This window comes from Pleurodeles waltl, chromosome 2_2 (assembly GCF_031143425.1).
Source record: "Pleurodeles waltl isolate 20211129_DDA chromosome 2_2, aPleWal1.hap1.20221129, whole genome shotgun sequence".
Taxonomy (NCBI): Eukaryota; Metazoa; Chordata; class Amphibia; order Caudata; family Salamandridae; genus Pleurodeles; species Pleurodeles waltl.
The window spans coordinates 1,137,019,871-1,137,047,769 of record NC_090439.1 but is presented as its reverse complement, the minus strand read 5'-3'; the positions used below and the strand labels follow the sequence as shown (position 1 = coordinate 1,137,047,769).

The following is a 27,899-nucleotide window of genomic DNA, read 5'->3' as shown; positions in this document are numbered from 1 at the left end:
AGACAATTCATGCGATCCTATCTAGACTGCCTCTTCTGATGGACACATGCATGAGTATGTCGGGAGATGTGCAGGACAATCTTAATTTGAATTTGTTAGTGCTGTAAAATATTTGAGCTAACAGATTGCTTTGAACTACACCTGTTAAAATAAATGTGTTTTGACTGGTGTAGACATGCAGTCCATCTGTTAAAATTGTATTCAAGCTCCTACCTGCTAAAAGAGCTGGTGAAGGTTGTCTGAGCCAACAGTATGCCCTTTGCTAAGTATTTGACCATAGGAAATTTAAAGCTGCAAGTCATGCAGCCCCCATAAGACTGCTGTCTTCTGACAAGTAACAAGTATAAAACATTTGTATTTTGTAAGGTGTCCATAACTAGCTGCACTTGAAATTGTCAACTAATATGATTCAAATGAGTTTAGAGTCTGCCTTGAACTACATCTACCTTGATGCATTTGAGTAGACTGGTGCATGCATGCTAACCTCTTTATATAGATTTGTACACTGGGAGACATGGAGGCTGACGTTTGGTGGGTGATGGCGATTGCTGTGGGTGGGGTTGGGCATGGCATTGTGAATGCTACGGTATTGGTGGGGGAATAGCTGTGGTGGCAGGATAGAGGTAAGTAGGGGAGCGATGTCAAAACTGTGTGAAGTGATCACAGGGGTTGGGTTGTCTACGCCGCAAACACTTTGGTATCGTGAGCACTCACAAGTTCGCTTTATTTGCAATAACAGGAATATTAAGTTTGGTACCTTCACCTTCGGGTTGGAGCATTGCCTCTTGAGATATAACCTTGGAGTGCCTGTCCCCCACAAGCAACATTAATGACATTTATTTTCCCCTTTTGTTGTATTGAAGGTAAAAGTGAGGGCGTTCTAAAGAGCTGCATGACTGGAGCTGTGCAGTTTTTCAGTCATTTAAACTGTTTGAAAGCAATAAAAACTTTGCCTTAGAGTGCACTGGTGGTCCATTTTTCAATAGACAAACTAAACACTGGTGATAATCAAAGTTCCCTCTCAGTATTTGTCTCATTGTCTGGCAACAGAATGGTAGCGTGTACTCGTTTATTGACTGAGTGTAGAATGAAGGAGTAAGTTACAATGAGCCGCTTCTTGGGCCATTATGCAAAGCAAGCTACAACATTGTGGCGGTGTTGGATGGGAGAGGAAAAGAGTAGGTTTTGGACACAGGAAGTTAAAGAGGACCAGGAAAGATTCATATGAAAAAAACAGCAAAACTGTAATAATTAGGTCCTGTGGGTCTTCTAAAAAAGCTTCAGGTGTACAATTTGAACCCTCGATTTGAGCAATTTGACCGCCCACTGAAAGCTGTGGTTTACTAGCATTGTGTGAAGTTCAATGATGTTCATATAAGCTGAACGTCCTGTATGTATAATAAGCCAGGGTCCTAAAGAATGAGTTTATAAGCCATAAATGGCACAGAACATATCTCTGTATTAAAAAAACATATTTATTCAATATTTTTCACACTGTTAAAAATAGCAATAAATATGGATGAGAAAAGAGGACTTAAAACTGTTTCGCAAAAGGATTTTCATAAGGTTTGTTTTTTAAGAGAGAGTTTAACAATGCATAAAGCACAATGCCCAATACAGGGTGTGGAATTGAATAGAATATCTACTTGTCCATGGGACAGGTTGCTTATTAAAGCTACTTGTCCTGAGAAAAAAATCTACTTGGCCCTTTTGTGCGATGTAGTGCAGTGACAAATTATGGCAACAATTACATTATGTAGGAGCTCTGATAATAGCCTCATAGCCTCTTTGATTAAGCCAGGGCTACTACAATAGTAGGGCTTGAATACTTGCAATTTCAATCCGTACCATAGCAATTTCCTAATTTTGCCTTCTTTCCGCAGATCTACATACTTGGGCTGGAGGAAGCAGTAGGCAATAGTTCCAGGGCAGGAATGGCTTTGTGTCTACAAACCTACTAACTTGCATGTTTTTAAGGATTTTCACCAGCTCTTATCTACTCTTTTGTAATAATGAGGCAGGTTGGAAATTTACTCCTGACAATGGCAGAAGTAGAAGTTCTTCCAGGGTTGGGAAAAAAGTGGTTCGAGAGAAAGTGAACTTGTAAACACTCAATAGATTTTCATATAAGCAAATCTACACATGCATATTTGCTCGTGCTAAAATAAAGTTCACAAATATTTTTCTACGACAGCGATTCCCTGGTCTACCTCTGTAAGTTCTTGTGAATTTGTGAAAGCCACTAATTCAAAGACATATGCCCCCTCCCCCCCCCAACTCAGGACAGGTGCTGTGCTGAGGTCCCCTGGAGTGGGACTGCTGGGCCTTTCTTACACCACTGGTGGCAATTTATGCTTTTTGGGACCAAAAACTTGTTTTTCTTTTTGCCAGTGTTTGTTACAATGGTGAGGACCTGGCAAGCTCCCACAACCATAAAGTGTTACAAAAGCCATGTCAAAACAAAACACGCACTGATGAAACCAAAAGACTCACAAAAAATGTCAGATCTGTTGGCTTTGCCACTGCTTGTTTATTTTCATGCTTCCCATGAGCTTGTTGAAAATGATTACACTGATTTTTTCATTAGGAATATTTTTTGGAAATACTAGCATCCATCAACACATTTTACTAAATGGCGCTTCAAAGAAATAGCACCTAAAATTTCATAGTAGCGAAATGTTTTTTTCCTACTTGGATTTTTTACTACACATTTTATTTTGAAAGCAAAGAATCATCACTCTTGCTTACAAGCTTCTGCAAACATTTGCATCTAATCAGAGAGCATTCTGGGAGTATTACAATAATATTGTTAAACTTTTCAAATGTGTGTACACTTTTTGTTTTAAATGGATCCACTGTCAATAGTGCAGTGTGAACTTAAAACGTTTATTTACAGAGCTCACCCAAATAATGATGGCTTTTCATTATTGAACGATGAATACAAGTTTGAACACCATTAACTTTTGGACACATAACCTCAACTGCAGTTTCCTTCTCTGTAAACTGGCAGCCAAAGGGTTTGTGCTGCAGGACCCCAGGATAAAACAAACATTAAAACTTATTGACCTTTACCCCAAACAATATGTCCCGGGCGTTGAGCGATAGGAATTCCACATCCCTGCCAATGCCTGTCTCATCCCTGTTGGGGACATAGTGATCTCAACAAGTCTTTTTTTCCACCCTCCTATGAAAATACAGTAATTGCCTGATTGGCAATGGGGAATAATATGTGGTAATGGTCTTTTGAGGCTGCTTTTACTCCATAACATTCCCCTAACCACATTGTTTTGTCCACACAAATTATGGTAGGTATTGCTTGAAAAGAACTGAGGGAACAAAGCAGTGGCTGAATCGGAATCAACTGCAAAATGGTGATTTCAAGCCTAATTCAAATTTATGCCAGCACTCAGTTTGAGGCTGCTAGGGTTTTATATAATTCCTGCTGTGGGCAAAACAAAAAAAGACTAATTTCCCACATATAATTCAATCCTACATGGCTGTCTAAACACTAAGGAATATCCTAAAACATCACTAAACACACTCTTGCTTTCAGGAGAGACATTTTTGGGACTCTAATAAAGAACCTAATGTTACATTTGTGCTTTTTATGTCATCTACTAAATAAAATGTCACCTTACTCCTTACGGATATTACTGTTAAAAAGGGTAAAACACAATGTATCAGAAGTAATAGTAAATGAGTAAAATCTCCTCTTTTAATACACCAATCTGTGAATTCATCTGAAATATTACCACCAAACATTTGGAATGCAGAGCATGGGAAATTACCAAATTAATAGAATTAATTTCATATTTCAATTTCTAGCACCACCTTAAACCTTACAGATGCTAACTCTTGAAAGAGTCTTGCCTTCATGAACTTTTAAGAAAGGTTGCTTTAAAGCAGCAGAACACCTGCCCTAAAGCCTTTGATGATGTCCCCTCCTTACCCTGGGAATTAATATGCTATGGTTAAAGGCCAGCCAATCATTGCAGGATGTAACCTTTACCATCTGTGATAGGGGTATCCTTTATGTGCAGTGTTATCCTCTCTGTGCGCGCCGTGCCGAGAGACTGTGCTAGAGCACCCAGGAGCACATCCTAGAGGGAACACAGGTCATAATAAATGCAAAGGTGGCATTTAGTTTATAGCCTTTGTATCCAATATTTAAATGAATAACTGTTATCACACAATCAGAAAAGGTACTTATTTACATGACCTTCCAATGATAAAAAGTTGATGCCTCTTTCTGGAATTTAGACCTGTAAATTTAACTAGATACCAGCAGCCAGCATTTCATTGCATTTTCGCACCTGTAGATGGTAAGGGAGCACAACCTCTATTTAAAAAACAAAAAAACAGGTAGGCCAGAACCCCTCTGCAATCAAGCGCCCTATAACACAACTGGAATCCCACAGTACCCCTTAATTTGATACCATTTATGCTTTTCTCTGCCTTGATTTCCCTTAATCAACACAAACTAAACTGCAATTCTGACATTCTGACATGAAACCCACAGTGACAATGCAATCCACAGCAAGCAGTGTGGTTCAGCAGAGAGCACAGTTATTAAAGAAAACCTGATTGAGAACCAACCTTATGTTCTAACTCGTTAGATAGTTGATTGGTATGGATACAGCAACTGAAGAGTGTCCGACAGGGTCTGGGCTGAGAATTCCGCTTCCACTGAATATTGTCAGTCATGTTCCTAGTTCTGGTTAACATCCCAGCCATCCCACACTAACTTTCTTGTGGGAGCTACATATTCGATGAACTTTACAATGACCTCTACTTACTAGTACTAATGATCTTACTTAAATTGCTTTATAAATTTTAAGTACTAATCCCACCTCATTTTGTGTGATCCAGCGGGCTGAATTGTTAGCGAGCAGCAAGGTGGTGCTATGAAGCCCAAAATCTATCAGATCGCAGATGTGTGCGAGGTTGTCAATCTTTCACAAGGATGCGCCATGAAAACCCTTCACTAGTCCAGCCTGGGGTTCAAGATTGATCACATTGTACCACTAGTAATTATTACTGTGGGTGAGCTGTAGAGAACACATGATTGTATTGGACTCCATTCTCAGAAAGCTCTATTGAGCACACTGTTGTGTTGGATACTCCATTCTGGGTGATTAGATGCTTATTAGCACGCAACTTTAACCTCGTAACAATAAAATGGCTAGTCATGCAAAGTTGTGCATGGCATGCCAGCCACCTTAAGAGGTCCATGATGTAGGATAGCCCTCTGTGCAAACCATCTAGGTAACGAAGGGGTGACAACCACCATGGGGAAATCACAACTTATATATGCAGCTCTTTTGACCCCCAAACTGGTCAAATAATTTGAAACTGCATCTGATTACAGTTAGCACTTAACACAGCAAAGAAGCAATACTAGCACCAACCCCTAAGCAGATAATATATACAAGATACTCAGTCAAATCTTAGCACACAAGCTACTACTCATTTTGCCTCCCTCCTTTAATACATGTAAAACAAAATAGCTTCATCATTTTATGACATCTCTGAATATTAGATGCCTTTAAAATATTGTATAAAAGGCCCTTGATTGGGATGAATGCAACAACTAAAGAAAGTCAAACAGGGCTGGCCTATGACTTCTATTCCTACTGTATATGTCATTCATATTCCTGGTTCTAATTAATATCCTGTCTATCCCACTCTAACTTTTTTTCAGAATCTACAGATTAGATGAACTTTACCATGACCTCTACTTACCAACACTAATCTCTAAAGCAGGTACTGAATACATTATCCTCAATAAAATCTTAGCACACAGGCTTCTATCAATGTAACTTTAATACAGGAGGACCAAAATGGCTTTATCCCTCTTACCACATGTCTGAATATTCAACACCTCTATTGTACTATAGAAAAGGCTCCTGGTCTTTGTCTGTACATGGCCTTTGTGGCCTTGGCCTTGGAGAAAGCTTTGGACATTTACAGTTAGCACTATATGTTGAAAGTACTGCCAAAATGTGTGATAGTCAGGCAAATGATCCAATTCACGATCCTCTCTGTTAGGCCAACAACCAGGGTTAAATCTGGGTGATCAGTATGGATATTGTATCAAGTGGGGAGAGGATGCCAGCAGGGGTACGTGTTCATGCCCCTGCCCATCTCGGGGGAGGAATGGGCAACTCATCTGGGAGATACTAATCATGTAATCTCATTTTACCACCTAACATACATTGTTAGGAATGTTGAGGTTGCTCTCTCAACTATTTTGAATACTCAGCTCCTTCAAAGAAGTACAGAGCCTGCGCATTAATTGAAGCAAATCCTGCATATTCCCAAAATCCCATACACTACCACAGATTTATTCTCGGGGCCATGAGATGCAATTGGAAGGAGTTATGTTTTGATAATTGGGGTTAAGGACCTATTATCTGGAGGGTGATTTATTAGTGGACATTGTGGGATCTGTGGTTCCTACAAGATCTCTGTTTGCATTCTCATGCACGTTCTTTTTGTTGACTGTAGGCTGTGTAGCTGAATCTATCCAAAATTATTGCTACCTCATCTTCTTTATAATTTCATGAATCGTCAAATAATATTTTTGGTAACTTGACTGTTTGTTGAGTGATCTGCTCTGGGGGCTCTAACAGAAGATAAGTAATATAGTATAATTCAAACTGACAACAGACAGGGCCCCCTCACGCGGTCTGCCAGAGCACCTCAGTTCTTGCAGCCAGTACACACTGCTGTTCCAGTACTGGGATCTTGGGTGCAGCTCCATCAGTGCACCTCAGTTGACACACTCCTGGGTTCTGGCACAGCAGGGGGCTTGGAGTGTGTCAGCTGAGGTGCACTGATGGAGCTGCACCTCAGTTGACACACTCCAAGCCCCCCGCCGTGCCAGAACCCCACACACGCCGTCTGCCAGAGCACCTCAGTTCTTACAGTCAGTACACTCTGCTGTTCCAGTACTGGGACCTCGAGCGCAGCTCCATCAGTACACCTTACTTCACACACTTCAAGCCCTCAGTCGTGCCCATGCCAGTACCCCACACACACCTTCTGCCAGAGCACCTCAGTTCTTACAGTCGGTGCACTCTGCTGTTCCAGTACTAGGACCTGGGGCGCATCTCCATCAATGCACCTCCGTTCTACCCTGGCGAGGTCACTTTCTTTCCTATACTGGGACCCTGCTCACATAGAGTTCCGTTACAGCAGCTCAATTCTAATATTCAGTCCTACCTCCAAGTCAACACTGGACCCAAAAGCGCAAAACACAGCTCAGCCAGTGCACCTCAAGTCTATAACATCAAACGCCACTGTTGATGGGAACCACCACAGCTCAGCCAGAATCCATCAGTTCTGACATCACTGCACATTTCTTCTCAGTACTAAGGCTCACACACACACACACACACACATGCCCTTCAGGACTCCTCGCTTCTGTGGTAGGGCGGCAATGCTACTCCCATACTGGGCCTCACTCGCAGCTTCACCAGGGCACCTCCAGGTTAACACTCTGCAGCAACACTGGCATGCCAATACTAGGTTCCACATGCAGCTCCATTAACATACCTCACTTCTGACCTTGTGTGCCTGTTACTATTCCAGTACTGCAGCCCACATACAACTCTGTAAGTGCACCTCAACGCTAACCTGCAGCTCCCCATTTTCCAATACCAGGAATTACACGGCGCTCCGTTTCTCATTTCTCACCTGCTGCCTTTCTGTTATTCCAGCACTGGGCAGGGAAACAGCTCTGTCTATACCCCCAATCCTGATCTGAAGCACTCTGACATTGCTGTATTGGGGTTCACATACAACTCTGCTCATGCACCTCCTGCTGTTCTGCAGTGCCCCCTGCTGTTCCACTCTGACTTCTGTTTGAGGATGTGGGGGAGCCAATTAAATCTATTCTTAGCCGCTGTCTTTATTTGGAAGGGTCTGTTTCACATCTCACTCCGTTCTTTCCTTTGTTTACTCTCAATGTTTTCTTTCTCCCCCACTTTTCTCTTTCCAGCTCTTAAAATCCGCACATTAACAGTTTTGCTCGTTGTTTCAACTGTTTATTTCTACTCCTCTCCCTTTTTTTTATTTCCCTCTTCCTCTTGCTACCTCCTCATTCAAACTTGCAGAAACCTGGTTATTTCTTTCTTTATTCTTTCTCTATTTTTTTTCTCTTCCCTTCATTCTTTCTTTGTCTTTTTTATTTGATCTTTCCTTTGGGTCTTTTCACTTTTTTTTAATGTTTTTTTTTTAGATCTTTCTTCTTTCCTTTCTCTAGTGTTTTTCTTATCTCTATCTGTCAGTTCCCGTTTCACTATAAATCCCTCATTTCCCCGTCTGTATGTGAAAGCCACAAGTTTCTTGATGGGACCTGAAGTGTTAAACTGTTTTTTCCATTCTGTGTCTGTGGGAAATGTCAGTACATACATACGTGGTTCTTTCGCTGCTTATTTCTCTCACCATCTCTCTTTTTTTCACTAATGTTCATTTTTCTCTTTCTTTTCACACTTTTTTGATTATTTTTTTCCTCTTTATCTTTCATTCGCTAGCTTCCTTCCATGTTTTCTTTTGTCTTACACGTTTGCTCTATTTCTTCTTAGTTGCGTTTTCATTTTCTTGTTCTTTCTTTTATTTCTTTGCAACCCCTTCTCTTTCTTCCTTTTGCCTGTTGTATTCCTTTCACTTCCCTTTTTGTGCCCCATCTGCTTTCTCTCCTAAGGTCTATTTATCAATGGAGCAACAGGTGCAGTGGCACCGGGGCCCAGAGACCTATGGGCCTCACTCAACTCTAATTACTGCTGTATGTTCCTACCGAAATTGCAGTCAACCATTTTCCTTTCTTCCTCTAAGGCCCATGACACCGTTACTACATCACGTGTCCTCTCCATCTTTACTCCCGACTCCCTCTTTCCTTTCATCCTCCAATACGTCCCAAATTATACTTTTGTTATGGTGTTTTGAGCATTACACTCTAATGCCAAAAGTTTATTTCTGATAAAGGTTTATATGATAATTGTATCTGTTTTAAGATAGAGGAAGAAGTTAAATGGAAGTGCTTTATTTAAATGCTGGGCCACTGGAATTATATGGCAGGAAAAGATGGAATTATGAGGCAGGGTTGACCAATTTATGTGGCAAGAAAAGTCCAGTTATGAATTTACAATGCTAGTTGTTCTAGCTCACGAACATGGGAGACCTTTTGCATTGCAAATGCTTGTTTTTAAGGTTATTATCTGGAAGCCCCTTTCCAATGGGTGGCTTACTGGTTAGTGGAGGTAGACTCAGATGAGAATGGGGATAACCCTGCACAATAACAAGATGGCCGCTTGCCGTTTTTATTCTTATAGGCCTCCCTATCCAAGCGTGCACCATGCTGTGCTGCTGTTTGAAGTGAAGTCTGAACAAAAGTTATGCAGTTAAGCTACATGTGCCTGTGCTTCCTTTTAAGTGGCTCATACATAAGCTGGCATCCGTCTTGCAAGGGACTTGCACAGCGGGAGATGGCAGGAATAACACAAATAGGTGATCCATATAGGGACTTGGTGTTACTGGACTCCCATCTATTAGAAGAGGAAAGTGTGATGTCCCGTGGCCAGTTCCTAGTGAGTGGGACAAGAACTAGTGCACTGAAAAGGTAATGACACCACACTGGAGGAGCCACAGACACATGCACTATACACTATGACCAGGGCCACTAGGATTGTATGGCAGTGGAGCACCAAATTATGCAACAGGGTTTACTAACATGTGGTAAGAAAAGGTAAATTATGCAGCACATTTTTTGATAGTGTCAATTAATTTTTTTTTTTTTTTTTTAAACACATGGTAATACTGTCTGGGCAACGATTTCATCTCATCAGTACCAGTTTAACAACCAAATATGGAAATAAGCAGCTGTAAGATGCCCAGTTCACCTTTGTGAGCAACCTCTTGCTGTAAGATGCACACAGGCTTCAGATTCTATGTCAGGACCGGAGTCTTCTGATTATGCTATCTCTTTCTTTACTGTAGGAACTTGGCTCTGTATATAGTATTTCAAAGTTAAGAAATAGCATGCACATAGTCCAAGGGTTCCCCTTAGAGGTTGATAGTGGCAAAAAGAGATAATTCTAATGCTCTATTTTTGTGGTAGTGTGGTCGAGCAGTAGGCTTATCAAAGGGTAGTGTTAAGCATTTGTTGTACAAACACAGGCAATAAATGAGGAACACAAAAAAAGACAATTCCAGGCCAATAGGTTTTTATATAGAAAAATATATTTTCTTAGTTTATTTTAAGAACCACAGGTTCCAGATTTACAAACAATACTTTAAATGAAAGGTATTTCACTAAGGTATCTTAGGAACTTTGAATCATCACAATAGCATGTACAGTTTTGGCACAAATGGCAATAAACTATTTTACAATTGGACATTGCAAAATTCAACAGTTCCTGGGGAAGGTAAGCATTTGTTAGTTTCACAGGTAAGTAAAGCACTCGCAGGGTTCAAAGTTGGGTCCAAGGTAGCCCACCGTTGGGGGTTCGGGGCAACCCCAAAGTTACCACACCAGCAGCTCAGGGCCGGTCAGGTGCAGAGGTCAAAGTGGTGCCCAAAGCGCACAGGCTTCAATGGAAATAGGGGTGCCCCGGTTCCAGTCTGCCAGCAGGTAAGTACCCGCGACTTCGGAGGGCAGACCAGGGGGGTTTTGTAGGGCACCGGGGGGGACACAAGCCAGCGCAGAAATTATACCCTCAGCGGCACAGGGGCGGCCGGGTGCAGAGTGCAAACAGGCGTCAGGTTCGCAATAGGTTTCAATGGGAGACCCAGGGGTCTCTTCAGCGATGCAGGCAAGGGGGGGCCGCTCCTGCACTGGAGGTCGGATCCTTCAGGTCCTGGGGGCTGCGGGTGCAGTGTGTTTACCAGGCGTCGGGTTCTTTGAAGCAGGCAGTCGCGGTCAGGGGGAGCCTCTGGATTCCCTCTGCAGGCGTTGCTGTGGGGGATCGGGGGGGGGGGGCGGGTCAACTCTGGCTACTCGGCGGCTCGCAGTCGCCGGGGAGTCCACTCTGTAGTGTTGGTTTTCCGTAGGTCGAGCCGGGGGCGTCGGGTGCAGAGTGGAAATTCTCAGGCTTCCGGCGGGAAACGTGTGGTCTTTAAAAGTTGCTTCTTTGTTGCAAAGTTGCAGTTTCTTTGAAACAGGGCCGCTGTCCTCTGGAGTTCTTGGTCCTTTTAGATGCAGGGTAGTCCTCTGAGGCTTCAGAGGTCGCTGGACCCTGGGGACGCGTCGCTGTTGCAGTTTTTCTTGAAGTGGGGAGACAGGCCGGTAGGGCTGGGGCCAAAGCAGTTGGTGTCTCCGTCTTCTCTGCAGGGCTTCAGGTCAGCAGTCCTTCTTCGTCTTCAGGTTTCAGGAATCTATCTTCCTCGGTTCTGGGGGCCGCTAAATACTCAATTTAGGGGTGTGTTTAGGTCTGGGAGGTTATTAGCCAATGGCTACTAGCCCTGAGGGTGGCTACACACTCTTTGTGCCTCCTCCCTGTGGGGAGGGGGTCACATCCCTAATCCTGTTGGGGGAATCCTCCATCTGCAAGATGGAAGATTTCTAATAGTCAGAGTCACCTCAGCTCAGGACACCTCCGGCCTTGCTGCCAAAAGTGGGGGCTGTGGCTGGAGGGGCGGGCATCTCCACTAGCTGGGATGCCCCGTGGCGCTGTAACAAAGTGGGTGAGCATTTGAGGCTCACCGCCAGGTGTTACAGTTCCTGCAGGGGGAGGTGAGAAGCACCTCCACCCAGTACATGCTTTGTTCCTGGCCAGAGTGACAAAGGCACTCCTCCCATGTGGCCAGCAGCATGTCTGGTGTGTGGCAGGCTGGTAAAACTAGTCAGCCCACACTGGAAGTCGGGTTTGTTTTCAGGGGGCATCTCTAAGATGCCCTCTGGGTGTATTTTACAATAAAATGTACACTGGCATCAGTGTGCATTTATTGTGCTGAGAAGTTTGATACCAAACTTCCCAGTTTTCAGTGTAGCCATTATGGTGCTGTGGAGTTCGTGTATGACAGACTCCCAGACCATATACTCTTATGGGTACCTTGAACTTACAATGTCTAAGGTTTTGCTTAGACATTGTAGGGGCATAGGGCTCATGCACCTATGCCCTCACCTGTGGTATAGTGCCCCCTGCCTTAGGGCTGTAAGGCCTGCTAGAGGGGTGACTTATCTATGCCATAGGCAGTGTGAGGTTGGTTTGGCACCCTGAGGAGAGTGCCATGTCGACTTAGTCATTTTCTCCTCACCAGCACACACAAACTGGCAAGCAGTGTGTCTGTGCTGAGTGAGGGGTCCCCAGGGTGGCATAAGACATGCTGCAGCCCTTAGAGACCTTCCCTGGCATCAGGGCCCTTGGTACCAGGGGTACCAGTTACAAGGGACTTACCTGGATGCTAGGGTGTGCCAATTGTGGAGACAAAGGTACAGGTTAGGGAAAGAACACTGGTGCTGGGGCCTGGTTAGCAGGCCTCAGCACACTTTCAAATCATAACTTGGCATCAGCAAAGGCAAAAAGTCAGGGGGTAACCATGCCAAGGAGGCATTTCCTTACATTTACTGTCAACACACAGCAGCCAATAAAAAGTCAAACTACATTTCCCATGAGGCCACAGCCTCGATATGACCACCAATCAGGGCCTACCATCCCATATATACATCATAATCCTCAAAGTCAGTCCTCTTTCTTTGCTGGTGCATCGCAGAGCTAAGTACTTTAATTTTCCTAACGACTTGTACTTGTATATGCAAATTCGGTCATAAAGTTCAGTGAGGCCTTGTGCCTTCATGCGCTTTAATAGGTTAGGATCTTAACAGTATTATTCTTAAATTGCAGTTCAATCGGGGAGTATTGACTTGTTGTATTGTAGAATGAAACTTAGTCGCGCGTGCGCTCTGTAATGAGTATTTGCCCCACCGGTGAGGAGAATTCTGAAGGCCGCGCAGCTTCCTTGTTTAGTCCACTTTCCCTCGCTGTAACCACACATGCGCACAGATGCGTTTTATCTGTGCGAGCGCGTTTCTCCCTCTTCTGATTAACACGCATTTCAATTTCCGCAGCCTGCCTTCAGATATATACGCGCGGAGGGGCAGCAAAAATACATCAGAGCCTGCTCTAGGGGAACATTTTCTGGTGCCTCCCTCCTCTTTGAATTTACCGGCAAATTCACTTTTTATGCTTGGCACTTGAAAACCTGCCCCCCCACTCCCAATACACCCCCCCCCCCCCCCAAGCTATATGGGTATTTGTGCATCTGGGACCTCTAATATTATATTATTTGTGCACAGAATATCATGGCCCTACAGTATATGGATGATGACCAGTATGGGGGATATGATGCTGGCCACTATGACAGGACATGAAAGAGTGCCTTGTGGAGGCTTTAGACTTCCACGTTCAGGACACAGTTAATAAAGCTTTAGTGAAAGCACTGCGTCCTTTTGCACAACCTATATTCAGTTTTGGTGTAAGACGCTTTGGCACAGGCTCGGGGAACCCCACCCCTGTAGAGGTCAATGTAAATGAGCCTGGCCGGTCATCTCATGACCCTTTAAATCAGACTGTTAACACGGACCTGAGTGATCACGAATATGGGGCTTTCAGAAATCGCAAAACTCCCTCCGTCCAAACTAGTAAGCATTCGTCTGACTCTTCTGATTCGGACGTGTCTCCTGTGTAAGATAAACCCCAGGGTAAGCGTAAACGTAAGGCTCATGGGAGGCGTGGCCAAGGGCGTCAAGATGGCAGTCGCACTCTAGGAGTGATCCGGACCCCTCTGTCGTCCGCCCTGCTAGGCCCGGCCGCCCGAAGACACGAGCCGACCCTGTTCGCCCCCTGATCCCTGGCAAAGGCGGTGGGGGCGGGCAGAGACCCGCGGCCCCGCTCGGGGGCCCTGAGGAGCCATTGGACCTCGGGTCCCGGGACTGATGACCGGGACCCGCAATAAAAGGTGACCAGCGGACTGACGTTGCACCCGCCTGGGAGGCGGCTGTTCTCCTGGGCCGCTGTGAGCCCAAGAACGTGCGCGTAATTACAAGCGATCAGCCCTTGAAGCAAATTTTGATGCGCTTAGAAGGCCAAGTAGCGGGACCCGAGGGCGCTGCGGTTACGCAGCAGTTAACCCTGCTCCGTGAAGAGATCAAACACGCAACACTCGAAACTGCGAAATACATGTGGCAGGCCTCTATGGCCCGAGTGTATGGGTGGGGAGATAAAAACGGCAAACTCCTGCACTGGATCGCCCGCGCCTGGCGTTTCGGTTCTGCCAGAGAGATATTTATGAAGGTGGTTTGGGGAGGTCTAACCTATACCTATACCACCTAGCGATGCACTTGCTGGTAATTAACGACTGGCTGGGGAGGTTGTTCGGACCCCGCTTATCAACTAGAGCTCCAGATTATGGGCTTCACCGATTTATTTGGATTGCTGTATGGCGAACCCATATCACGCGAGATCCCTGAAGTGACAAGGGTGGCGCTTATGGGATGGAGGGCGGCGCTTATGGGATGGAGGGCAGCACTGCGAACGACGGGATGGGGACGCCGACTGACCCAACAGACCCCCTTGTGGCAGCGTTCATGGCTGAAAGAGGTCTCTGCACTCAATGGGTTCCACAAATGGGATCTGGTGGGAATATCATCACTCGGAGACATCTGGGCGGGAACACATATGCGGTCCTTTCAAGAGCTGTAGCAGCACTTTTCACTTAACCAGACCGAGTTTTATAAGTACTTATAGCTCCGTCACACCCTGCAAGTACATCTCCGGGCGGGAACGGTTCTCCCAGAGTTCAGCCCCGTAGAGGCCAAAACACTTATGGGACACTAGGGTAAGGGGGGAGTATCACATATATACCGCACATTGATCACGAACACATCACGGTCCCTAGATGCAATCCGTACACGATGGGAGCAATGGGTGGGCCCTATAGAAGATGAGGACTGGAGGGACGCTTTGATGGCCCCAAGACAGTCTAAGACTCCCGTCTAAGACTGGTGCAGGCCTATTTTCTTCATGCAGTATACCTCTCCCCCAAAAGATTATACATGGCCGGCCTCAGACAACAAGCAGGATGCCCCAGATGTGCCACCCTAACAGCTGACTTTTTTCATATGGTATGGGCATGTCCCGACATTGCCACCTACTGGTGTGCGGTGTTGGCGGAGACGTACCGAGTCCTGCAGGCGGAAGTAGCACCCGCCCCCCTGCCAATCCTACTGGGAGTTCTCGAGGGTGTGGGCTCCAGTAGGGCAGACCGAGCCTTTATTGGAATAACCTGTTTAGTGGCTAAAAGGGATATAGCCTCAGGGTGGCTGGCAGAATCAACCCCCACGTGACGAAATGGCGCCGAGGAGTAGACTGGTGCGCCTCTCAAGAAAAACTTGTTTATGAAGCAAGGGGCTGCCCCATCAAGTACGAAAGGGTGTGGGGGAGATGGGTGGGATCCTGGGGAGTGAATGATGTACAGAGCCCCCTGGTGGGGTAAAGAGAGACTTGCCTGAGACTTTAATAAGGTTTAACCCCATGTATATGATGTACCTATACAATGTTCAATCAGAAGAGATGGTATGTGACCAGTGCCGTTACCACGTTATGTTGTCTTTCTGTTGTGCAAAAAACAATAAAGCCATTTTATTTAAAAAAAAAAAAAAAAAAAAACAGAAGGCTCATGGCACCGAAGACTCCTCAATGCCACCACCTAGTAAAAATTTGCAATTTGATCCTGACGCTATTGTACATCCTAGATCCACAGAATGGATTCCATGTCAGGAGGTGGTAGATAATGTACAGTCTAGACTGAGAAAGGGTTTCGAAAAAGATGTTTGCAACACCCTGCGGTCTGAGTGCCCTCGCCCAGCTCTGTCTGGTAAGGTTGCGGAGACCCAGGAACTTGATCCTCATATGGTAATGTTTCTGGAAAAATACACTAAAGACCCCAAGAAGGGTATTGACAGAGCCTGGAGAGGTTGCCAGGACAAATTGCTAGATATTTCTGGACCTCTTACTAAGATTCTAGACATAGCAGTGCAAGCTAAAGAGACTCAAGAAATAATAGATCCTGAGTTTCTGTTGGAATTGTCTTTTTGGGAATGCTAACTGTTCCATTTCCACGGAGCGTAGAAAATCCCTTCTACTTCGCATCGACCCGAAATTGGCGGAGTTAGCGCCATCGTATGCAGGTCCTTCCGCGAACAGGCTTCTGTTTGGCGATAGATTTGTCAAAGATTTGGCCACCTTCTCGGCCCTGGATAAAGCCCAAACTTCTATCAACAAGGTAATTAATAGTGGCCTTTTTCGTAGGGTCGGGCGCTTCGGAGGTCGGGCGTCAGGCCATTTCAGCCCCAGACTTCCAGACCATACTACAGAGGCAGAGGATCCTCCGGATTCCAATCTAACTCTAACTTCTACCCTTCAAGAGGATGAGGATACAGGGGCCGCAACACCAGAGAATCTCACAGAAGAGAACAATACAACCAAAACCCCGCCCTGTCAGGTAACACTTCTTCTTGCTGAGGAAATTATTTTGGGGGGCAGAGTGAGTTTGTTTGTACACAATTGGTCTCTAATCACACAAGATGTTTGGGTATTAGAAACAATACAGGGATATCCTCTGGAATTGTATTCAATCCCCGAACAGTCTTCCATTCCCCCTCTTCTCTCTTTTTCCCAACAAGAGAGTTCCTTTATAGATCAAGAGGTCGAAGCTCCGCTTCAAAAAGGAGCGATTTGTTCCTTCCCTTCCTCACCCCAGGGAGTTCATCAGCACAATATTTTTGGTCCAAAAGAAGGGAGGGGGTTCTCGGTTAGTGCTCAGTCTTCACCTCTTCAACTCATGGATTGTGTATCGACATTTCAAAATGGAGGGCATCCACCTCCTTCGCGATATTTTGTTGGAAGGAGATTGGATGGTTCGACTAGATCTCAGACGCCTACCTGACCATTCCCAGTGGCTCAGGGAAAAAGGTGTTCGTCTTATAGTTTATCTCGACGATATTCTTATCATGTCACAAGAGAAAAGTATGGTTCTCCTCCATCTTTCCTGGACAGTTCAGCTGCTCCAGGATCTGGGGTTGATCATAAATGCAGAGAAATCCCTGTTGGTTCCCTCCCAAAAGATAGATTTTTTGGGGTTCAAGATAGACTCAATTTCAACTCAGTTGAAGCTTCCCTTTACCAAGAAATTGGCCATCAAGAAGGAATTGAGGAGAGCGTTGTCTGGTCCTTCGATTTCCTTGAGGGTTCTTGCCTGATTGGTGGGCCTCCTTGCTTCATCTATTCAGGCCATCTTTCCGGGCCCCCTCCATTATCAGGCTCTTCAGAGAATGAAGATCTTGTACCTTCGCAGGGGTCTTTCCTATTCGGAACAGGTAATTCTGTCACAGGAAGCCTGGACAGAAATTCAATGGTAGCTGGCTCGTATGGATGCCTGGAATGGCAGAGCAACCTTGGACTCAGTTCCGGAAATTGTCATAGTGTCAGATGCCAGCAGATGGGGCTGCGGAGCCAGATGCTGACAGATGGAGACAGGTGGTCCCCGGAGGAACTTTGGATGCACATCAACTGTCTAGGACTTAGAGCAGGCTCTTTTTCAGTGAAGACACTGTCCCACTCAAGGCACAATGTTGTGTCCTCTTGAAAGTGGACAACATTTCGTCTGTCAGGTACATAAACAAACTGGGGGTAACACGATCCAGGATGCTAGCGGAAATTGCAAAGGATTTTTGGCACTTCTGTCTAGCTCACCAGATCTCTGTCACAGCGGAATATATTCCGGGCAAGGTGAATGTGATGATAGATTGGAATTCCCGATATCTTCAGGATGTCAGCGACTGGACGTTACAGCCAAGAGTTTTTCATTTTCTCAATCTTCTGTGGGGTCCTTGTTCGATGGCCCTGTTTGCGTCCCGTCTGAATGCGCAGCTTCCGCGCTTTTACAGCTGGAGACCAGATCCGCAAGCTCTCCGCTCAGACGGCTTCCTTCAGTCCTGGATGGAGGAATTGACATATGCGTTCCCCCCCTTTTCGATGATTCACAGAGTTCTCTCCCAGGTCCTTCGCCAGAAGGCAGAGATGGTCTTGGTGACGCCTTGTTGGAAAGCACAATCCTGGTTCCCAGTGGTTTTGGCCCTTTGTTGCGCAGCCCCAGTACGAATTTAGCTGTCAGAGGATCTCTTATTGGATCCGACGGGCCTTCCACATCCTCTCATTCTGGAGGGACAGTTATCATTCATGGCATGGAGGATCTCGGGAGATCGGAGCAAGTCTCTCAGGTTTCGGAAAGCACTAAATTCTTTCTCGCCCAATCCTTGGCCCTTAGCACACGTAAAAGATATGCTTCTGCATGAAAGCGATGGTTGGATTGGTGCAACCAGAGGGGTGTGGATCCCTTGGGGGCCTCTGTGCAAATAATTGTAGATTCTTTGTCACATTTGGCTACTCAAGGCTTAGCCTATAGAACTGTTAATAACTTTAGGTCAGCTATTTCAGCTAAACACTCTCGAACCTCGAATTCATGGTAAACCGGTTGGTGAACATCCACTGATATGTAAACTTCTACGCTGTATTTGCTTGGTGCGTTGCCCCCCCCCCACCTAAATATTCGGTTTGGTGGAATGTTAATATAATCTTAAAATTTTTGATAGCATGGCCAGCTAACAAGTTTATCCCGGAAGCAATTGTCAGCAAAGCTAGCTATGTTACTTTGTCTGATTTCATGCAGGAGAGTGTCCTACGTTAAAGCACTGGACATTGCAGGTAGAGTGTTTACTCCTACTGGAGTTTCTTTCCGAATTTCTAAACGTACAAAATCTAATTCTACATGTATTTCTTATCCAAGTTTTAGAGACAACTCTAAATTATGTGTGGTTAAATGTCTAAAGGTGTATGAGGATGTCACTTGTGAATTTCGTAGGAATTAGGCTGGGCAGATATTGATTTCCTTGCAGAAACCCCTTGGGCCTGTATCTTCAGCAACTTTGGCCAGGTGGATTAGATGGTTACTTCAGAAAGCAGGAATGGACATTTCAGTCTTTGTGGCTCATTCTTTTAGAGGGTCTATGGCCTCAAAAGCATTTAACTCAGGGTCCAGATTAGAAGATGTTATGTTGGCAGAAGATTGGTCTTCAAATTCCACCTTTAAATTATTCTATCATAAACCTATTGTGGATGTAGCTTCTGGGGTTGTGGATCAGCTTTAAACTAGCATAATCAGAAGCCTCCGGTCCTGACATAGAATCAAAACTTTTCTAGCTTACACAACAAGAATTTTCAATTCTATTATGGACACAGAGGCGATGATTATCCCGCCCGTGAAATGAATAACTTTGGAGTTAATGTATGACATGATGTATTATGGTATAAAGTGTCCCTCCCGATGTGTTATGAAGTATTATGCTGTTTTTTCTTCAACTGGAGATATTATGGAGCTATTTTCTTTTACAGATGAGAAAACTACCTGTGCGTCTTCCAGGGAGTTGTTCCTGATGTTCTTCTTGGACGTATGTTGCAGCGGTTGTGCTGTTCCCTCGATCAGAAGAGGACATGGTTGGAGTTTGATTTCGTTTGATGTTTTAGTTCTCTAGATGAGCAAAGAAAGAGGATGGACTTTCAGGATTATGATATGTATATATGGGATGGTAGGCCCTGATTGGGGGTCATATCGAGGCTGTGGCCTCATGGGAAATGTAGTTTGACTTTTTATTGCCTGCTGTGTTGACAGTAAAGAAAGGGATAGCATAATCCTCGCCTCTGTGTCCTTAATAGAATTGAAAATTCTCATTGCGTAAGCTAGACATTTTTTGACTCTTGCTACCCTTCTACAAGCGGAGGTTTATCTTCTTGGGTTATTCCAGAAACCTAAAAGGGGGAAAGTGGCTTTGAAATTTGATTTGACTTTCCTAATAGGTAAAAGAGAAATCATCTTACTTTGAAAGACACTCAAATCTGCCTGACTGCTAGGTGGAGGGCAAGTGTGATTAATTTGTTACATGCAGAGAGCCTTACACTACACAGAAAGAAAAGACTGGGATTGAGGAAGCGGCCTATGGCACAGCAATGGATTGAAGTGTTAGTTATTCAAGATAGTAGTAAAGATGATCCCATGAGATGGCCCTACTTTTCAAACACAAATGTCATAAATTAAAGCCTGATTTGTTTGTATAAGAAAACTATGTATGCTTTCTGGATGGGATACAGAGCAGAATAAATGTTAATTGGGTGTATATATACTGTGAATATGCATAAGCCATCCCCCTGAGATAGTTGATCGATTACGTTATGAAACAGTTTCTCATGCTAATCCTGATTAATCAATATGGGCCCACTCAGAGAGAAGATGGGGTTTGTAGGTTGTAATTCTTTTTAAAGCTGTGTACAGTTTCTAGTTTGATCTTTTAAAGATCAGATATAGCATATGGATTAATGCTGGATACAGTTTTAAATATGACTGTGAATTAAGCCCCTTTTTTGCAAGAAATTATGAGACTTAAATACACTGCTGCCCTTTAATTTATCTACGATGACGGTGTTTTGCTACAAATGAAATCAATTAAATATTTAAAAACTAAAAGGTGAAGCAAGCCGCGAGGATTCACAGCCCCATTATATTAAGGACACTCACAGACTTGCACTCCAGTGGGCTGTTTTCCCTTGGCCCAACCCATCCATCGTTTCCCATTCATGTTCATTAAAATGGTGACAAACAACTTTGACAAACTGAGCTGAATCAGTGACCTTGAATTCTCTAGGAATGCCTCCATCTGCATCCATATCTGACAAGGTACATCAACAGTTATACATGTCGTACTCGTATCTTCCCATACCAGGAGGTGAAAACTAAGGCAAGTCTCAGCACTCTTGAAGAATCCCGATATGTATACTTGTACACTCTTTTAAAGAAATTGCAGACATTAATATTTGTGGTGCATAAGTGAACACTAGATGCCTTTTAACCACTCATTTACAATTGCTTTTCTTTTCTTTCACAGCCTTAAAGGTTGGTGATGAAGAGACCTGCTGTACAACATGATGCGCTAACACTGCAGCACGCCATTAGCAGCACCAGTAGTAAAAAAAAGAATCATGCCACAGCAAGAAGTGTGAGGAAACACTTAAAGATCTCATCTGTATACACATCTGATCTGTTGTGGGGGAATCCCATGCCAGTGTACAGACCGCCAGATAACCTCTACCCCCAGCTTGGATAAGTTCCCACGTTAGAGAATTATCTCTAAATAGGTGTACCAGTGCGAGGGAAAACAATCACTGTTGATGGCTTTGTTATATAAAAAATTATATACTGGACAGAAAATACAAATGGACTGCATGGAGAGTGTCATTCAGAGTACAGATATATTAAAGCACCAAAAGGTTCAGGCCCCAAAGACACAGTACCAATGTACTGAATGTAAGACAAACTTCACTCGCAGGTCATCTTTATTAAATCATCAAAGAATCCATACTGGTGAGAAACCATACCTGTGTACGTACTGTGGGCAGAGCTTCACTCAAAAGTCAGATCTGGGTAAGCATCAAAGAATTCATACTGGAGAGAAACCGTATCAGTGTACGGACTGTGGGAAAAGCTTCACTAACAAGTCATCTTTATTAAATCATCAAAGAATCCATACTGGGGAGAAACCGCACCAGTGTACGGACTGTGGGAAAAGCTTCACTCAAAAGTCAGATCTGGGGAAGCATCAAAGAATCCATACTGGAGAGAAACCGTACCTGTGTATGGACTGCGGGAAAAGCTTCACTCACAAGTCAGATCTGGGGAAGCATCAAAGAATTCATACTGGGGAGAAACCATACCAGTGCACAGAGTGCCAGAAAACCTTCACTGAAAAGTCAGGTCTGGTGAAACATCAGAGAGTCCATACTGGGGAGAAACCGTACCAGTGTACAGACTGTGGGAAAAGCTTCTCTGAAAAGGCATCCCTGGGGAGGCATCAAAGAATCCATACTGGGGAGAAACCATACAAATGCACAGAGTGCCTGAAAAGCTTCACTAATCAAAATGTTTTGTTATATCATCAAAGGATCCATTCTGAGGAGAAACCATACAAATGTAAGATGTGTGAGAAGAGCTTCAAACAACCCTCTCATCTTTCCCGTCATCGTAGAATCCATACTGGAGAGAAACCATACAAATGTACAGAGTGTGAAAAAAGCTTCAGTCAAAGGGGTAATCTATACTCTCATCAGAGGATCCATACTGGGGAAAAACCATATCGATGTCCGGAGTGCCAGAAAAGCTTCTCTTTTCTGTCAAATATGGTTCTACATCACAGAATCCATACAGGGGAGAAACCGTACCAATGTACTGAGTGTGAGAAATGTTTCACTAATCAATCAAGTTTAATAAGTCATTGGAAAATTCATACTGGGGTGAAATCAAACAAGTGTACTCAGTGTGACAAACGCTTCAGTGTACTCTCTCATCTCCAGTCACATCAGAGGATTCATACTGGGGAGCAACCATACCAATGTACAGAGTGCCAGAAAGGCTTCAGTATAAACTCTGAACTCTACACACATCAAATGACCCCCACTAGGGACAAACCTTATCAGTGTTCAGAGTGTGAGAGAACTTTTGTTCGCAGGTCACATCTGGTTCATCATCAGAGAATCCATACTGGGGAGAAACCATACCAGTGTACTGAGTGCGCGAAAAGCTTCAGTCTACGCTCGAGTCTTTGTAGGCATCAGAGAATCCATACTGGGGAGAAACCATACCAGTGTACTGAGTGCACACAAAACTTCAGTCTACGCACAAGTCTTTATAGGCATCAGAGAATCCACACAGGGGAGAAACCACACTAGTGTAGTGAGAAAAAGTACACTCATCAGCTGTGGATTGTCATTAGAGGACCTATTCTTGGGAGAAGCCATACAAGTGCACTGAATGCAAAAAAAGGCTTTGGTCAGTCTTCACATCGGTAAAGGTATCCATTGATCCATACTGGAGAAAAACCACACTGGTGTACAGATTGCAAGATCAGCTTCACTAAAAAGACTGCTTTATTAAAACATCAATGCATCCATACTTCTGGTTGTTTCAAATTTAGGAAGGGCTTATGCAGTTGTAACACCTGAGATAAGATCAGAGGATGGATGGATTTCAGGCACAATTCACAGTTTTTTTTGTTGTTTTTTTTAAAAACAACTGCAACTTAAATTTCGCCTAAGAGAATAGTAAGGCAGAATATGAACACAACAGTGCCCTATTCAAACAATTCCCTCCTAACCATAAGGGAGATTTCTCTATCAATTTACAAGTTTGGAAGAAGTTGACAGAAAAATTATATTTCTGTGGAAGGGGAACCCCAAGGCCATATGTTACAGATGAGAATAAGACCACAGTCAGCAGTCTTTCATATTGCGCAGATTGCCTCCGGTGAGGGACAGCTAAAATACCGATATTCAAAAAATATTCACCAAATATTATACAAATTTATATGCTTCATGGTCTGAGGAGTTGGAAATAGCCACTTTGGCGTGGCTGGAGCTGGATGAGCTCAGAACATTGTCACACCAGAAGAAATTGAAAGTGTAAAGAAAAATGTGAGGAATGGTAGTGTGGGCTGTTGCCTAGAAAATCTGAACGGGTGGTGAGCCCGGGTTGGGGGGCCGGGAACTTGTTAACCTCAAAGTCTATGAGGTAATCTGTTCCAGAGACGAAAGACAAAACAGCATTTCAAAATACAGTCAATAAAAATGACTGACTGAAAAAGTAGATTTGAGATCAGAAATTTAAGAAAAAACATATGAGTTTATTACAATTTAAGGTACAATACCTAAATTAGAAAAATGCAGATGCAGCAGTAATTCTTATTGAAGTTACAGAAAATAATTTGCCTTTAAGTCAAACAGTTACAAGAATACAGCAAATCAGGGAAAATAGACTGTGTCAGCCCATCTTGGGTAGTATCCCTTGTGAGCTTGTAAAGCTGTCCCAAGATATGTAGATAATCCCCAAATTTGAGGGTTTGTATATCCTATTTCAGCATAGAAAATGATGGAACCGCCACAGTGAGCATGGTATGATGATTTTACAATGAATTATAATTTGTACATTTTACACCACATAACCCTATTAGCACTAACGCACTACATCAAAATTGCTTCACCTATGACCTAATGTCATCTGGAGGAGTCTGAGGAAACTAGGTACATAAGCAACAGAAAATAATTGTGAATGAATGCAACACAGTGTGCAAGCAGGAAGAGACTTGAAAAGAAATGAAAGGCTTCCTCCAGCGAGTTCTTCAAGAACAATGTCAGACAAAATAAACAGTGCAAATTTTGCTAGTATCAAACAAGAAATATAAACAGACTGAACATCATGATGCTGTAGCCATTTTAAACAAAGATTGCAACGGGGCCTAGTTTAGTTTTAGGCACAAAACACATAAAAACGCATCTTAGTGGCTTTGGTTCAATTGTAATAGAACCATGTTAAAGCACTTGTGTGAGTGCAACTGAGAAGTAATCAATATTAATGCACAAGGATTGTCAAATGCTGAAAAACCCATCAGTAGCACTCCAGGCAGTGACTGCATTCCTGTCAAATTTTATAAAGAGCACATAAAAGAGCTTACCTCGATACTACTAGGTGAATATGAGGAATACTGCAAGGAAGCTGCTGTACGCTGAGAGAGGCCTTCGTAATCACACTGCTAAAAACGAGCAAGTCACTAGAAAGTTGTGATACCAGCCCCTGTCTTTCATAAATGTGGATAACATGATCTTGACAAAAATACTGGCCAATGGATTACTACCCCACCCACCAACCCAGAACAGATGAATCTGGATACAGCAGTGGTAGTCACTGTAGGAAAGTACCCTCTTTCTTGGCATGGTTAACCCCATTTTCTGCCTGTTGTCAGTGTGTTTGACTGTCCTGGGATCCTACTAACCAGGACCCCAGTGACTATGCTCTCTCCCTTTAAACTTGGTTACTTGAACAACATACACCCCACATTTGGCATACTGGTGCCCCCATGTAAGTCCCTAGTATATGGTACCCAGGGCTTGGGGCACCAGGGGATGCTCATGAGCTGCAGCATGTATTATGGCACCCATGTGGAGCCTATGTAAAATGTAACTGCAGGCCTGCCATTGCAGCCTGCCTGAAAAGGTGCATGCACCTTTTCACTACAGGTCACTATAAGTCACCCTATGGTAGGCTCTCCTAGCGCAGAGGGCAAGTACCTGTGTGTGAGGGCATCCCTGCAAGAGCAGAGGTGCCCCCACAGACTCCAGCTCCATTTTCCAGGTCTTTGTGAGTGTGGGGATGCCATTTTACGTGCGTACTGGACATAGGTCACTGCCTATGTCCAGCTACATAATGGAAACTAGGCATGTTTGGTATCAAACATGTCGGAATCATACCCCAATTCTGTTGCAAGTATTGGAAGTATGATTCTGTGCACTCTGGGGGCTCCTTAGAGGACCCCCAAGATTGCTCCTACAGCCTTCTGGGGTTTTCAGAGCAGCCCAAGCTGCTGCCACCCCTACAAAGGTTTCTGCCCTCCTGCTACTTGAGCAGCTCACGCCAGGGAAGGCAGAGCAAAGGATTTCCTTTGGGCGAGGGGGGTAACACCCTCTCCCTTTGGAAATAGGTGTTACATGGCTTGGGAGGGATAGCCTCCCCAGGCCACTGGTATGCTTTGAAGGGCACATTTGGTGCCCTTCTTGCATGTGCCAGTCTGCATCAGTTCAGGAACTTCCGGCCCCTGCTCTGGTGCAAAACTAGACAATGGAAAAGGGAGTGGCCACTCCCCTGTCCATTACCATCCCACGGGTGGTGCTCAGAGCTCCTCCAGAAGGTCTCTTGATTCTACCATCTTGAATCCAAGGTGGGCAGAGGCCCTGGGAGCATCTGAGTGGCCAGGTCGGGCAGGTGACATCAGAGCCCCTTCCTCATAGGTGGGCACCTAGCTAGGTGACCAATCCCCCTCCAGGGCTATTTAGGGTCTCCTTCCAGCTTCTGCAACATATCCCAGCTGTGCATCCTCTGAGGACAGCAAGTCTTCAGTCTCCACAAGAAGGAAGAAGGAATCTTCCTTGGAGTGAAAGAGTAACTCCCCTGCTTCCGCAGGCACCAACCGCAACGACGACCGGCTGTGTGGATCTCCTCTCATTCTGAATTGTGTGGATCCTGCATCACGGGTGGTGGTCTGGAGTGGTCTCCATGGTCCTCTCTGCCAGTTGTCCAACTTTGGTGAAGGTAAGCCCTTGCCTTCCCATGGAGGACAGTACCCCTGTGCACTGCGTCTCTTGCAACTGCCAAGGCTTGTTGGCATCTCCTCCAAGGGATCTTCAGGCCCTGGGTAGCCCAAGCACTCCTTCCTGTGACACACAGCCACTGTGTGCTTCTCCTGCGGCATGGGAACCTTCGTCAGTTGTGCTGCGTGGGCTCCTCTGCGACTCCTGGTTCCTCGTCCAGTGGGTCTCCTGTGGGGGCTTCCTTTTCTTCTGTGGACTCTCTGCCTTGCTGAGGGCCCCTCTGGACTCGCCCCAGTACCCCTCCCCCCAATGGGCTGAGCCCTCTTGCACCTTGCTGGTCCTCTGCAGCTCCACTTCTGCTTCATCACGACTTCTGCCTTTGCCAAGGCTTGTTGGTGGCTTTTCCACACCACTGACCAACTGCAATCATCCTTCCGGCGTGGGACGTCGATTGCATCCTCCAGGAACTCTTCACTGACTCCAGGACTGCAGTGCTGACCTTCTTCGTCCTACCGTTAACCAAGTCCTGCATCTTCAGACTGGTGAGTAGTGAGTAGTGGCTCCTGCCACCACTGGACACTTCTGTGACTTCTGGACATGGTCCCCTTCTTCCACATGTCTTCCTCTTGAGGAATCCACCGCTGTTTTCTCGCAGTCTTGTCTGGGTGTTGTATTTTCTCAATTTTCCTTCCTTTGGGTGGTTTGGGGAAAATCCAGTAATTTACTCCTTTCTTCCTGGTCGCTGGGGGGCACTGTGGTACTTACCTTTGGGGTTTCCTAGTCCCCCTCCCCAGCTCCCCTCTACACTCTTTATCTACTTAGGTGGGGATCCCATATTCGCATTCCATATTCGCAGTCCCCCTAGGGTCACTGTTGTCTGTTGGTATTTGCACTGTTTTCTAACTTTTCTTATGCCTATTTCTGATTACTATAGTACATATTTAGTGTGTTACCTCCTATTGGAGTATTGCCTTTCTAGTGTTTTGGTGATTGTATTACTGTAATAAAGTACCTTTATTTTCGTAACGCTGAGTGTTTTCTTTTGTGTGTGTGTAAGTGCTGTGTTACTACAGTGGTATTGCATGAGCTTTGCGTGTCTCCTAGATAATCCTTGGCTGCTCATCCCCAGCTACCTTTAGAGAGCCTGGCATATACTGCCAACACTACACTAAGAGGGGATACCTGGTATAAGGTGTAAGTACCTCAGGTACCAACCACACACCAGGCCAGCTACCTACAGTCACCTTTCTAGATGCAGCTAAGACATTAGGTAGTTGAGTGCCATTCCTGTTTGCTGTGATGGAAAGATTGTGGATAGAAACAGATAAAGCAATGCTGAGTTGTCTTAAATTAATGTACACTGACCCTTAAGTCAGGATTAAAGTGAACAGAGGCATGGCATCATCCAAAGCAATTGTCAGGGGGACACTGTCCATTACTCCTAATATTGTTTGCTGTATTAGTAGAGTCATTGTTTAGTATACTCTGACTATCACCACGTGCATAGTGTTTCGGAGACACTAAAATGCTCCTATCTACAAACCTAAACCCTGTTATACATGCAATCATATGCTTTGGGGAATGGTCTGTATTAACTGGTCGAAATTAGTGATGATGCTTCTTACAAATACTACAAATCAGCCAGTGCTGGATTTTTCA

The 27,899-nt window shown here is 44.6% G+C and overlaps 1 protein-coding gene across 1 annotated transcript in view; it reads left to right on the top strand.

Annotated features, from left to right (window-relative positions):
- The window catches only part of LOC138282956 (zinc finger protein 271-like), a 40,410-nt gene extending 13,158 nt beyond the window's left edge, over nt 1-27,252 (top strand). Inside the window, exon 2 of the mRNA XM_069221025.1 lies at nt 20,996-27,252. Within this exon, the coding sequence (XP_069077126.1) occupies nt 21,279-22,832 (1,554 nt within the window). The 5' untranslated portion in view covers nt 20,996-21,278 and the 3' untranslated portion in view covers nt 22,833-27,252. The remainder of the gene's footprint in view (nt 1-20,995) is intronic.
- Nucleotides 27,253-27,899: the final 647 nt, after the last annotated feature.